Here is a 15,722-nt window from a genome sequence, read left to right as displayed (position 1 = left end):
GTTGCCATGGGAGAGCTTAGGCCAATGCAGTGGGTGGGTAGTAATATGGAAATTAGCAATTATAGCTCACAGTGTCTAAAAATAGAATCTACTTTGATTAGCTACATGTTGTACTTCTCAACAGTAAGGTTACAAGTAATACATGTGAAAACTTTGTAGTGTGTGCATGTAGTATTCGGTGGAGAAGAGACCCCTTTGATGCAGGTGTGTCAGTTTATAATTGATCATGACCGTGACCTATCTGTCATCCCGTATTCATTTCAGGCGAGGTAACCTTTGAAATGTGATGTTGGTTGGAACAGTGACAGAACACTCCTTTCTATTGTATTGTTAGAACTGTCCAAAGTCTATCGAAACCACCTAAAATGTGAAATAAAATTAAGAATGCTACTTGCTAACTTATCAAAGATATACCTGGTGTCAGTAACGAATATTGAATAAATGAAACATTCTTTCATGTTGACAAATCTTCCTAATTGTGAGAAACAAAAGAATATTTTGGTGCCAGGAATAAACCAACCTATTGGCTTTTCTCTGCACAAAACCTTATCAATGCGTGAATAAGGGTCATTGCTAAGACAAGCTGGCAATTTGCAAAAAAATCACCTGCATGTACATGTATGACAAATCTGTGGCCTTTCCAGGAATTTTATCAGATAATCCTGTAGTATGGTGACCTAACAGCCAGCACGGCCAAGAACAGCGAAGAGCTTGGTGAAAAGACAAATTATTCATATTACATGATTTTCCCTTCATCGATGGTTTACAAAGCTTTATGCCCCTTGTATAGCTAATTAGAGAATGAGAATGAGACATGTACATTCGCTCACAAATTTGGTGATGTGCCAGCGCAGAAAGAATTGCGCCCATTCGGAGCATCACTTGCCTTGAATCTCAACGAAATTCGAAATCCAAACTCGCATTTTCATTGGCTGCCTCCTTCGGGGTGAGCACTGCAATTTCGATTCAAAGCCCCGATTCTGAGATTTCTGAGTGCGATTTCCATTCATACAAATCCTTAGAAGTACGGTACTGGATCGAGGTTGACAGTTAGATTTAGTGACTTAAGGGTGACTGAATAGCATCTCTGTACTTCACCAAATGATGACTAATGTCTCACGGGTTTGTAGGCAGGGCCGGAGACGTGAATATGGCGCCTGTTTCCCTCAAGATGTCACAAAATACGCCATTGTGTCAATCTAGTACATGTACATTTTGGGTGACACCTCTGCGGTCTCAGGCAACTTTACACTCGAATCGCTTAGGGTCAGATGCATGTGTTTTATAATAGCAGGCATTGCAGATGAGGTATGTTTTGATATTGGTAAGAGATAAAGATGTACTTATCAATGTGATGCATGTCCAAAATGACAATCAGCATGGGAATTGAGTTAGCTTTCTTTCTTTTGTGACACCAATATCTTTTTTCAGGTAGAATATTCATGCGAATGAGAGTCAAATTGCCCTTTTCGTTACGCGCTGCACAGACTAGAAATATATCGAGTTCCTCTGCTTGCGCCGTTCGCTGCATCCTAACCAGACAATGCAGATCATTCATTTCGGTTAAGAGACTAAACAGCCCCTACTGTCAGTTGATAAGGTTCAATCTGGATCAGATCCAAACAGCAAGGTACAATTCACAATCAAAAGAAGCGATTTATTTCATTAAAACTTTCAAATCGTTTGACATCAAATAAGAATACTGCTCTAGTGTGTGGTCTGAGTCGCCAGATTTCACGAGTTGATTTTCTCCGACCTTAGAAAGCTCGAAACCGCAGGTCGAGATTCCGGGGCGAAGAAATCTGGTGACGAGTCGGTATTCGTGTATGTTTGACAAGAAAATGTTTTGGCGCACACAAATGAATTTGAGGACAAAGAACGTTATATACTAGTTTACTAACCTCATCATCGCATCAGGGGGGTCACCCCTCACTATAGGTATACATGTCCTCATTAAATGATGTTCAATTTTTTAAAAGTAGTGCTTTGTAGTAGTAGTATTTTGTTGAAAATTAACAGCTCTATAAGTCACTTTATCATTTGCAAATTTTTTACTAGTTGTCTTGCCATCATATAAACAATGTAGTTAATATAGCAAATAGTGACAGAAAATATCAACATATAAAATATGTAAGGGGGTCTTAGCTTTTGAAATCGACTGTAGTCTATCTCCGCATACATATCATTTGTAATAAAATGATCAACAGACACATGAAAGCCAGTTATCATCGTATGTGATACTCAGTTGCCGACACATATTCTAATTAGGAGTGTCACTTGAAATACAATATAAATGAACACCCGGCTGTTGATGACTTTTGGCACACACATATTTTTACTAGATTGTGACTTAACAGATGGGTTCCCCACATTCCTCTACTAAGTTACATCAATAAGAGATCACTTCACTTGATGAATGAATATTTTAGAAGCTCAGCTGGAGACTGCAAGGAAATCATAGACAAAGCAATGCTACCGGCAGCATGACGTCTGTCCAGTCCTGATCATATTAATATCAGCATCTTCTTCATTCAATATCTTCCCAACAAGTGCACCAATTCCAATCCGGTTGTGAGGATGTTATCAGAAATCATGTTTTCTATTCATACATTATGGCAGGAATACAAAGGCATAAGTATTTCAGTTAGGTAATCAGCCAATTAAAAAACCCTTACAAAAAACTTAGAAATTAGAACACTCCCAGCATGCCAATTTGCAAAAATAATGGTAGCAAACAAAAATCGCGGGCATTTCCTTTCGCGGATGTCGCAAGTAAATGATTTTTTTGAATAACCGAAATAATTTTCATATAGAAATTTAAAATCATCAAACTTTCATTGTTTTAAAAAAACTGTAGGCGATTCGCCAAAATGAACAAGCGGGGTAATTTGGATTTTACGAGACGTTGTAAAATAATGCAAGTGGTACTTTAATTCCGTTTACAGACTCACTCCTAAGTCTGCACCATTTCGATTTTCAGCGAGAATTCGATGCTGATGAAAAAATGCCGCATACATTAGTGACCGTTTGTGTACAAAATAAACTTAGTATCGTCATGTAGTTATATATTGTAAAAACCAGTTCAGCCGACAGATTTAAAGGGAACTTCGTACCACCAACGTTTCGGCTCACTTGTTACATTTTCGTGGGAGGGGGGGGGCTGAAAATGAACCTTCTCATTTCCAGTTCATTAGTCCGGCGCAGATCAGAAAGCTAGTCTCGGCCTGATGAATATGCGGAGAATATGTATGTGGTTTCATTCAAAAACTCGATGTTCGTCATAATTGCTTTGATACAGACTGAAATAAATACTGGAGAATGAGATAGTTGCTAAAACCTTCCGAGTAACACTTTTTTTCATACATGTAGGCATGAGTAAATGTCTTTCCCCATGTACTTGTTGAACAGGCACCCTAATGCTTCGAAGATCTCTAAAATCGACTGAGATGGTCCAGACTACTGTCGACCTTATTCTTTTCAATCAAAAAAGGAAATAATCAGACCATTAACAATGCAAATGGCATTGCATAAAATATAACAAAGCATTCACACCATGTATCATACTGCATTACGGAGCAATTAACAGTTGAAATTTGCATGTGCTTGAGGTTGCATACACAGCAGTAGAAACACATTGATGTACTGTATACGTATACAGTCTATTCAAGCAGTTAGCTTAGCATGATGCATCCCAATCTCGAATGGGAAAGCATCAATTAAGGGAAGGTCACATAATTGTCTGTCACGGGCCTTTTAGTAATTTATCGATCAAGATGCTACTTTGCCCCTAGTGACCGCCATCTTGTATTCAAATGCAGCCGCCATTTTGAACTGATACTTACTATTAGTGGAGATTAAACAATCTTTCCCGTAATTTTGATTTACTCTCTGGCGCCTGCTTATAGCCCCAAGCAATTAAAGGGATTGGTGGTGGAATATACTATCAATGGGGATCATCATTGCGGAGACCCGGACTCAAAATTACGATGTCGTTGGTTGGACTCTCAAAATAATCAGTAGTGAGTGCTGTTTGCTTTTATGTCCTTTGGTAAGGCACTTGACCCTACTTGTTTCTCTTCTACCCAAGGGCATATCGTCGGCCTGGCAGAAATATCAAAATGTCAATGCAAGTGATGAGCGCTGAGTACATGTAGCTCGGTGATACGTGTATGCTCCCCAGGGAGTAGAGCTCGAATATCAATATACAGTGCACATGCCAATAGCTGGGGTATGACAAACTGCAGTTGAGAAGACAAGCGCTGTACACAATTTGTAATATCAGTACGTGTTCAAAATTCAAGATTACGATGTTCTTCAACACTCGGCCAATATCACCCTTCAAAGAATCAATGGTCGCATATAGTCTACAAATTCTACCGCGAGCGTCCGTTGCAAGCATCTCGAGAGCTGGTCATGAATCGGGTGACCTAATTAAATCAGTGCTATCGATCATTCCAGTGGAGTCTGGCTGGAGGGATTTAGGACATATACATCATTTATGGAAACAGGATGGGATCCATCATAAAACTGTGTAGTGTCATGTGTGATAAAGATGTGGTGTACGCTGTGCTGTGACGTGGATATCTCAGAAAATCAACTGCAAGGTGAATGAGCTATTTTGGTACGGTGACATGTTGGCTCTACTGCTGGTGCTTTTTGTGCCGACATGTTCTGTCCCTCGAAAGGCCAATTGAATTGCCCGCTTTATTCAATTTATCTAACTCGTGTCTCACATTTTCTGTATTTTTGACTGATTCTTAATGCACCTGTACCATCTTTAACTATTCAAGAATCACCAAATGGCCATGAGAAACCTATATTGAAGCGGACAAGAAAAAAGTATGCATTGTCAAAGCCTTTGAAACAAGGCCATACAGTCAGTATTCAGGACGAGAATCATTCTTCAAAGCAGCGATAATTTTCAAAGCGATAAGCATATTCTCTCTGCAAGTATTGGCTTCCATTGAACGTGTATTGCATGTGTAATGTACAAAAATGTAGACGGCAAGAATAGTCGAACAAAATGCTGTAAATGTGGCGATTTACTTAAAGATCTTCGAGTCTGCTGTAATGTAACTCTGTTTAATACGACTAAAGTGAATATTTATTCCAATTTCAGCCGATTAAATCTGTTTCACATTGTTTAAGGGCCAAAACTAAACTCGCTTCAAATCATCGTCTACAAACCTGATCACAGTCCACACAGCAATTTTCTTTACGCTATTAAAATAGTGCGCATAAAACCTCTTAATATCACTTTCTTTCAGGAAGAATTTTTGTCGGACAAAGACTTGTAATGTAATATGACAATCTGTTTTGGAATAAAAAGAGCCACAAAAAGTCTTGTAGTTTCGTGGATGAGCGATTTCAGCACATTCAGACTGCATTGGCGGCCAATTTAAGCAGGGAGAGTTGGACAACCTCATCACACTAATATCACTGCGCAAGGAGTATGGACGTTTAATAAGACATTATTTCAATATCTATAGAACAGGAATTATCTTCATCCGCATTTGAAATTTTGGTGTATCCGTTTTGGTTAATTTTGATTTGAACCGGATATTTTTATCCGCAGCGTAACTTGCCACGGCATGTATATGTATGGAAAAGATGAGATTTCAAGGTTAGAGTATTATACTGTATTGATTATGACGCTATTGAATTTCATTTTCACGAAACCTGTTGTTGTTTCATTATTCAGAATAAAAAGTTGATATAAGCTACAGACATTGGAATCAATAAAATTATAAAAAGGCTTTGTCAAAGGGTTATTTCCAGCAGCTCATCTTTTGTGAGAGTGGAAAACCACACTTGCATTTCGACTCACGCACTCCAGCAACTTGACATTTCTATGTCAACTGTGCCACCACATCCCTCAAAGCATTACAGTCGTGAGCCATCTGTGTCAATACATCTCGTGCAGGCCAACGCTCTCTGCATCGCGGGCTACAACATTACATCCTTTCAGCGTGCCCAGCATAATCCTCTTCCCAGTTATTATCTGTTGCCACTTCAACACTATTTTGGGAAGTCATTCTGGATCCATTCGACACAAGAGTCGAAGCCAACGCAGTCCTTTTCGCCAACAGCGAGACTGGGTATTGACATGTCCTTGGCCTACTGTATTTAGAGCAATCATTGCGCTTAGTGCAATGAATGGGGGAAACCCCAAAAGCGGTTTCTATGCCTATTCAGAAATACGATGAAATGCACTGGCATGTAATTGGACAACGGGAATGTGGTCTGCTACTTCCGGCTAGGGAGTGCTCATTATTTTGCTAAATACATTTACATCACCTGCGATACAAGTAACTCGCGACGAATGACGTCACAACTTCTTTCCTTATTATAGAGTGACACAACCACACCCTTGATTACATTACAGAGAGAGACCCGGAACTGGCCAATAGTTGTTACGTTACACACTGGCCACATTGTGGGAGCGTAGGGACAGCGTGTATAACAGAAGTTGGTCAGCGATTTTCAAAGGTGGAATATTTTATCGATTTAAATCTGCTTGTCCATACTAACAATCACATTTGTGTAGTTATTGACTGAAACAGACAACCTATATGACAAACCAACTGTAAAAAAATGTTTGCCTAAATAAAACACTAAAACTTATTCCTAGCCGAAGATTCGTATTTTTCAAAATTCTGGGCAAGGATTGCGATAATAATATCGTTTAGAATTAAGCCTCCGGCAGAGGCTACGCGGGGCCTAATGGTATTAGGCTATCCTTGCTGTGGCAGCTTCGACGTGGTTCTCTCTTCGTCTTTGTTTTCCCGTTCCCCCCGGCCCAGTTTTGGCGCTTGGATTTCACCCGTTTTAGGTTCTTGTGTCAACAGTTGTGGTCAGTTGATCAAATCTTCAAGTAATGAAATTAATTTGAACATCCATTGAAACATGGTGGATAAAACATTGCATTGTCCAAACGTTTGAAAAACGGGAAAATTAATATTCATGACGGAGATAAGACTTTATGATACATATAATAATATATCAATTTCTTTATACAACGTAGGTCTAACATTTCAATATTGCAGTCTGCGGACAATGTTCTTGTATGTCATACGGGAAAATCCCACTTACCTCGGCCTCAACCCGTTCGAAATTTTCTAAGTTTTTTGGACCGGTGCCAGGGTCACAGTGATTTCAATGGAATAGCCATTGTCAATAGTCTTATACATGAACGCAGGGTTAAATGGGCCTTTCTCTAGCACAGGGTATTCTTTCCACGGCGTTTCCCATAAACGATGATTACGACATCGCATCGAGAGGCCTTACACAGAATTTTGTCGCATTCACGGCATTGACTGAGCTTCCGAAAGTTGCGTTCAACAGCTTGAAGACTAAAATTTAAAATGCAAGGTGAGATTCTATTTTTCTTTTTATTCGTCGCCTGGCACTGCACATGTACGTGCATGGCGATGGATGTGGATCCTGCGCCTCCAAGGCGCCGACTCCAGGCCTATTCGTTGGAGCAAAAGATCCGGTATATGGACGAGTACTGGCTGGCTCATCTTGAAGGACACGACCAAGGGCGTACTCCAGCTGACTTTGCCAGGTTTCGTAACATTCGAGTTAATACATTCCGCCACTGGATTCGTAACGAGGATGACATCAGGGGTGCGCATGAAGAATGTCAACGGCGAAGACGGATGAGACGGGACCGTCAATTGGGGAACGGTGAGTATCGACCGCCTTTTTATTGAATCTAACGCTCTAGAATTACAGGGATGTCACTGTCACTGCATATAGGCCTACCAAATTCGGCATCAACTCAGTTTGCAGTGGAACCATACTTTGAGCCGAAGCTGGGTTCGAACCGTATGCGCTCGTAATAGACCACTTGCGAAAGTCAGCCGACAGTTAATTCAATGAAATGGTCCCAAGTCATTGTTTACCTTCGATGTATTGTACTCGCCTTGGCCTAGGCCTAATTTTGCTGGCCAGGTGGCTTATGTGGATGCGTACACAGTATACACCATGGATTGAACTCTGAATTTTGTTGGTTTTTTTTTTGGGGGGGGGGGGGTCGGGTAAGGTGAATGTGAACGGTTTGATAAAATGTGTTGTCCTACAGCATTCATGAATGGTGGTACAGAAGCTCTTAATAACACCTTTTATCATTTCAGGTCTTTGGCCAGAAATGGAAGATTGCACAGTTGAATGGTATCGTGGAAGGAGAGACTTTGGGTTGCCAGTCTCTGCACAAGACTTAAAGGACCAAGCCCATAAGGACTTCCGACGATGGGTGGACAATATCCCTGGAGACGAGAGGGCGCAGTTGGAAATGTCTCGACCTCGGCGCTTTGATTTCAGAGCCACTCCGCACTGGCTTGAACGTTTCATGAAAAGGTAAGGGGAAATGTCAAGAAAATGAACATCAAGCACATCACTGACTGAAATGTGAATAAACAGTGCAATGTTACGTTTTACTTCTACGCATGGGTGTAATTGAAAACAACAACCTCACTGATTCATCATATTCTACCGCGTAGCCATACGTTAACCATTAGTATGACTAGTGATGGACAAATCGATAATCAATGGTATTCATTTTTTTGGGGTACCATTATGCGGCTTCTTCTAGAGCACCTACAACTGCTCCCTCATCCGCATTTCATTTCTTCTTTGAAACTGATCATTTCATATTTCAGACATCGTATCAGCTATAGAAGATGTACAAGGGATTCTAAGAAAATTCCTGAAAACGCTGCTCAGCTGGTAGCCGACTTTCGGGATGTTATTCAACGAAGAGTGGAAGAGAGTAACTATTCTAAACGACGTCTATTTAACATGAACCAGACATTTGTGCGATATGATTTCCCCCCTAATTATTCGATGGATAACACAGGTAACCGCGAAGTCGAAATAAAAACATCGAGAGGAAACCCGAAGGAAAGATGCACAGTCACCCTTTTAATTGCGGCTGATGGGAGCAAAGGCCTAGCTGAAGTGAACTTCCCTCGACTGGTTGAACATGGGGCAGTCGTAGCTGAATTAGGGAACATGCACCGGAAAATGTACGGGTGAGTGTGGCTTGGACTACCATGTCAAATGACGAATGCTTTGTGATTAATATCGTATTCCTTACATGGTGTCCAACGAATATCGTGTAAACAATAGCTGACGCATTATTGTTCACAATTGTAACGACCTAGACCCGCGCTGAGCACATAAACTTGTTTTACTTTCTCCCATTCTTCATCACAAGCGTTGGGTTATACAAAGTTTCAATTTCATTCCAGGTAACTTCAAGTCCAAATGGATGGGCACGAATTGCTTCATTGATTCAATGGACAGAAACTGTACTGGTTGAATTTGTTAATGATGAAGAAACATTCATCCTTATTGGGGATAGATACCCGGCCAACCTAAAAGAACGCTTCCAGGAGGCGGTTGGGGACCTTGGTGGACGTATGGACTATGTGCCAGGGGGTTGTACATCGCTCGTGCAACCCCTTGACCTGACAATCATGTATGCATTTAAATGCAGGTTAAGGGCAATATGGAAAGCCTGGAAAGTGGGCAATACAGAAGAGGATGGGACCTGCCCACCAATTTCCCGTCGAGAGATCCTCCGTATGCTAGGCCTTGCTTGGGGTCGAATTACGGAGGAGTTAGCCTTGCCTGGCAAACGAGCAGATTAGTACAAAATAATGATGTAGAAATAGACATCAATGATCTAGTTGTTGAAGAGAAAGAAGAGGGCGAGGGTCTCGAGTTTTTGCCCCTCTCCGATGTTGATGACTAGTTTAGAGTATTAAATATTCTTTTCTTGCGAACTTGCGTCTTTTTCTGTGTTTTGTCAACGGTACTTGTGTCACAATAATAATTGATAATTGTCCTAAGTCTGTTGATGTTGGCGATTTTAACACAATTCCGTGACATTTGACTCGTGTCATGGGACGTGTGCTCTTAACACCTGTCTAATTCTAACCACGAATATTTAGAGTACACCCTAGACCCTGCCAGCCACATTCATGCAGCCAAGCCGGCAAAAAAGCCTACATGAAATTACATAGTTAGACCGCCTCAGCCAGTGTAAAGAGACATTGAAACTGATGAGTTGGTCGACTGACAATGGCAAACGTCCAATACAGTGTCGTCAAAGTAATGCACGGCAATTGCATGACACAATAGGCCTTCACCGGGTGCGACGGCGATCTTCCAATGACACCAAACCACAATACTCGTATGTAATACCGCGAGCTATTCCATTGAAATCACCTACTCCTGGTACTTGTCTAAAACACTTGGGAATTATCGATCGGGTTGAGGCTGAGGTAATAGGGATTTTCCCGTATGTTGGCTGCCTTTTGTGCGTATCGTAAGCTGCAATGGCGGAGCAACATAACAAATAGATTCTTTAAAGAGCGTATTACGTCTATTTTGACGACGATTAAGGAATTTCAATCATCGTAATCCATGAATACATCATATTTGTGGTGTTTTATACACCAACATGTGTTTTAAATGGCGACTTTAATTACTCATCGCACTATAATATAGGTATACCTCTGTCACATGAGCCGAGTTCGGGCACGATCGAGAGTTGGACGCGAGCGGGTCAATTTGGAATTCCAGAAAGTTAATTTAATATCAAATTTCAGCATTGAATTAAACCTCGACCTGCTATACATTTGCTAATGTAGTATGTTTTGATGTGTTCCTAGTCGAAATTGAGTGATTTTGTTATTGCATATTTAGCAGTTTAGTGTTATAGTAAAGGTTTGCATACTGAATTTTCAATTTTTAATACATGCCATGTTCCGCTCTCGTTTGAAGTACTGCTCCTCACTACTCTTTTTGACCCCTGATCACAAAATAAAAGCTTTATGATTAGCTCATGACAGTTTACATACATGCATATTCTATGCTTGATAATATTGATGACTTCACTCGCTATCACATGTCATGGTCATCTGCATTCAATTAGTGATTAACGTGATGATTTTAATATTCTTCTGGTTATCATCTGAACAGCAATCTCAGCCGTTTATAGGTTGAATTCTCGCTCTTGACCTTTTGGTATAATATTGCTGTGATCAAAAATATCAATTTCCCCAACGTGGCCAAAAAACAATAAGCATTAAAATGTTCTATACGACATTTATCAATGGCAAAGATTTACGATTTGTTCCATGATTATTGACTGCAATTAAAAATTGTCATCAGGATTAAACGACAGCCACGTGGAATTCTTTATAGTGGTGCTATCGAAAGCAGGTGGCAAAATATCACATTGAAATTAGCGACAAAGAATTTATTTTTGTATGTTCGTGTCAGATATCTCTGTATCCATGTTTACCATGAGACGTGTTATCAAGTTAGAAGTTATTTGGTTGGCTACACAAAGTGTTTCTCGTGCTATACATGCTGCGTCATCGCCTGAATCAGCTATGGTATTACATTTTTGCGTATATGCGTTTACATTTGCATGGAAGGGATAACTGCATCTATGATAGATTTTGTGAGCAGCTTTGCAAGAATGGAGACAACCCCCTAGTGACCCTTTAAGAAACTCCAAGCTTGAAAATCACGTGAGGAATTAAAGTACTCAACTGTCATGGCTTTGACATTGGCAACGATTTCACTTGAAATAGTATCTGGGGCGAGCTCCAGTTTGTGGTGTTGGCCGTTCGACAGGTTTAACATTGATGATAATACAGTAGGAGATCGACATTCTTGGACAGGAATATCCCGTTTAGTGGTCGGTTCCGCCGGCATGCACGATGCCAAAGAATTAACATGTAAGGCGAAAAAGGGTCGTAACCTATATATATACCTACACATGCCCTCCCCTACACTGACCCTTGCATTCCTTGCTTTCTTTCTTTTCAATGATACGCCAAGAATCTATTCAATTGTCGAATTCAGGTTGAAGAAATCAGGCTACATAGTACTTAACATTTGTATGAAGATAACAAAGACGAAGCGGGGTAGAGTTCGATGTGAACTGACTCTGTACAAGGGGGGAGATGCATTTGATTCGAATGGACATGTAAAACCCGGCGAAAATATCATGTTACAAAAATGTCTCATCAATCAGTGGGTACGGATTCACGTAGGCCTACTCCTAGAAACTTTGGCCCCGTCTCTACATTTTCGATTTGGCAAAACAATAAATATCGTTCAAAACATGAGACTGAAATATGCTAAACGACTGAACAACCTCGATTTACGTTTCGGAAGCAGACTGCCATTTTGCCATGTGTTCGGAACTCATTACGTGACCAAGGTCTTGGTATCGAATAGGATACTCACTGCAGCCAATATTGCATCATACTGGCAGTGGATTTCAGGTTGGTTTGAACAATAGAGGAGACAAGGATCAGTTATTCCTCCCTGCATATCCCACGACACACGTGGCGCACAGTGAAATTCTAGTCAAAGCTGTCATGCATGCATAAAAAAGGACCGCCTTGTTTTAAACGCCCGGCCGCGCAATGCTCAAATTTAGAACGACCATCAGCCATGTTTCAAACGCCATCAAATATGATGGACTAAGGTCAGTCCAATGTGGGGCTACTGTATTTTCTATAAGAGACAACGGAAGTAATATCGATCAAAACTGATATGAACACCAGTCCACACAACATGTTCACCAAGATGACTCCCTTGCGCATATCTGCGCGATCACGTTTCCGTGAAAACGGTACAAAAAGGCATACTGACACAAAATCATCTTGAGGAAATCAGGGGTTGCTGTAAGTTCGCTTCTAACATGCACACAAACCCCTGAGACATGTGCATTCGCCCACACATTTTGGTGAAGTGCCAGCACAGTAAGAATTGCGCCCAATCGGAGTATCGCTTGCATTGAATCTCAACGAATTTCAACAACGTTGCAGCAACGAATTCGAAATTGAAACTCGCTTTTTCATTGGCTGTCTCCTTCGGGGTGAACACTGAAATTTACATTCAAAACCTCAATTCTAAGATTTCTGAGTGCGATTTCCATTCATACAAATCCTTAGAAGTACGGTACTGGATCGAGGTTGACAGTTATTTGGTGACTTAAGAGTGAATGTGTGAGTGAATGTGGCCCCTGTTTCCCTCAAGATGTCACAAAATATGCCATTGTGTCAATCTAGTACATGTACATGTTGGGTGCCACCTATGCGGTCAAAGGCGATTTTACACTCTAATCACTTGGTGTCAGATGCATGTGTTTTATAATAGTATGTATTGCAGATGTTTTGATATTGATAAGAGATACAACTGTACATATCAATGTGATGCACGTCCAAAATGACAATCAGCAGTGGAATTGAGTTAGCTTTCTTTCCTTTTTGACACCAACATCTTTTTTCAGGTAGAATATTCATGCGAATGAGAGTCAAATTGCCCTTGTCGTTACGCGCTGCACAGACTAGAAATATATCGAGTTCCTCTGCTTGCGCCGTTCGCTGCATCCTAACCAGACAATGCAGATCATTCATTTCGGTTAAGAGACTAAAAAGCCCCTACTGTCAGTTGATCAAGTTCAATTTGGACCAGATCCAAAAAGCAAGGTACAATTCACAATCAAAAGAAGCGGTTTATTTCATTAAAACTTTCAAATCGCTTGACATCAAATAAGATTACTGCTCGAGTGTGTGATCCGAGTCGCCAGATTTCATGAGTTGATATTCTCCGGCCTTAGAAAGCTCGAGACCGCAGGTCGAGAGCTTCCGGGCCGGAAAAATCTGAGGACGAGTCGGTACTCGTGTATGTTTGACAAGAAAATGTTTGGCGCACACAAATGAAATGTATTTGAGGTCAATAAACCTTGTAGATACTAACCTCATCATCGCATCAGGTGGGTCATCCCTCACAATAGGTATACTTGTCCTCATCAAATGATGTTCAAAATAGTATTTTGTTGAAAATTAACATCTCTTTTAGTCACTTTATAATTTTCAAAATATTTATTAGTTGTCTTGCCATGTTATAAACAGTGTACGTAGTTAATTTAGAAAAAAGTGACAGAAAATATCAACATATAAAATATGTAAGGGGGTCTTAGCTTTTGAAATCGACTGTAGTCTATCTCCTCATACATATCATATGTGATAAAATGATCCACAGATGCGACATTCAGATTATTGCCGACACATATTCTAAGGAGTGTCACTTGAAATATTTATGAACGCCTGGATGTTGATGACTTTTGGCGTACACATTTGTTTGGCTAGATTGTGACTTAACAGATGGGTTCCCCACATTGCGCTACTCAGAGACTGCAATGAAATCAGAGGGAAAGCAATGCTACCTGCAGCATGACGTTTGTACAGTCCTGATAGTATTAATATCAACACCTTCTTCATTCATTATCTCCCCAACTAGTGCACCAATTCCAAACCGGTTTTCAGGATATTATCAGAAATCATGTTTTCTATTCATCCATTATGGCAGGAATGCAAACGCATGAGTCTTTCGGTTATGTAATCTGCCAAATAATAAAAACTTATAACAAACTTTTTTATTTCAAAGTTTTTATGAAATATTTTTCGCTAGAATGATAGTACACTAAATTCTAAGAGGAGGTTGCGTTGGAGAATAAAAAATCGGGATGAAATTAGAACATTCTTAACATGCCAATTTGCAAAAATGATGGTAGCAAACAATAATTGCGGGCATTTCCTTTCGCGGATGTCGCAAGTAAATTATGTTTTTGAATCACCGAAATAATTTTCATAGAAATTAAAAATCATCAAACTTTTTTTTTCAAAAACTGTAGGCGATTCGCCGAAATGAACTAGCGGGTTAATTTTGATTTTACGAGACGTTGTGAAATAATGCAAATGGTACTTTAACTCGGTTTACAGACTCACTCATCAGTCTACACAATTTCGATTTTCAGCGAGAATTCGATGCTGATGAAAAAATGCTACATACTTTAGTGACCGTTTGTGTACAAAATAAACTTACACATTAGTATCGTCATGTAGTTGTATATTGTAAAAACCAGTTCAGCCGAGAGATTTAAAGGGAGATTCGTATTGCCAACGTTTCGGCTCACTTGTTACATTTTCGCGGGGGGGGGGGGGGCTAAAAATGAACCTTCTAATTTCCAGTTCATAAGTCCGGCGCAGATCAGAAAGCTAGTCGCGGCCTGATGAATATACGGAGAATATGTATGTGGTTCCATTCAAAAACTCGATGTTCGTCATAATTGCTTTGATACAGACTGAAATAAATACTGGAGAATAAGATAGTTGCTAAAACTTTCCGAGTAACACATTTTTTCATACATGTAGGCATGAGAAAATGTCTTTCCCCATGTACTTGTTGAACAGGTACCCTAATGCTTCGAAGACCTCTAAAATCGACTGAGATGGTCCAGACTACGGTCAACCTTATTCTTTTCTATCAAAAAAGGAAATAATCAGACCATTAACAATGCAAATGGCATTGCATAAAATATAACAAAGCATTCACACCATGTATCATACTGCATTACGGAGCAATTAACAGTTGAAAGTTTGCATGTGCTTGAGGTTGCATACACAGTAGAAACAGATTGATGTACTGTATACGTATACAGTCTATTCAAGCAGTTAGCTTAGCATGATGCATCCCAATCTCAAATGGGAAAGCATCAAATAAGGCAAGGTCACATAACTGTCTGTCACGGGCCTTTTAGTAATATACCGATCAAGATGCTACTTTGCCCCTAGTGACCGCCATCTTGTATTCAAATGCAGCCGCCATTTTGAACTGATACTTAC

At 40.2% G+C, this 15,722-nt stretch overlaps 2 protein-coding genes across 5 annotated transcripts in view; one reads left to right on the top strand and one right to left on the bottom strand.

Annotated features, from left to right (window-relative positions):
- The window catches only part of LOC135492108 (muscle LIM protein Mlp84B-like), a 202,690-nt gene that overhangs the window by 66,860 nt on the left and 120,108 nt on the right, over positions 1-15,722 (bottom strand). The window lies entirely within an intron of this gene.
- LOC135492842 (tigger transposable element-derived protein 7-like) lies at positions 7,206-9,742 on the top strand. The gene is made up of 4 exons (XM_064779518.1): positions 7,206-7,689; positions 8,139-8,361; positions 8,664-9,035; positions 9,255-9,742. Exons 1-4 carry the CDS (start codon positions 7,365-7,367, stop codon positions 9,256-9,258), a joined length of 924 nt encoding a protein of 307 aa, XP_064635588.1. The 5' UTR covers positions 7,206-7,364; the 3' UTR covers positions 9,259-9,742.

Source organism: Lineus longissimus, chromosome 8, assembly GCF_910592395.1.
Source record: "Lineus longissimus chromosome 8, tnLinLong1.2, whole genome shotgun sequence".
Classification (NCBI taxonomy): domain Eukaryota; kingdom Metazoa; phylum Nemertea; class Pilidiophora; order Heteronemertea; family Lineidae; genus Lineus; species Lineus longissimus.
Note: the sequence above shows the minus strand (reverse complement) of the source record. Positions and strands in the feature narration are given on the sequence as shown.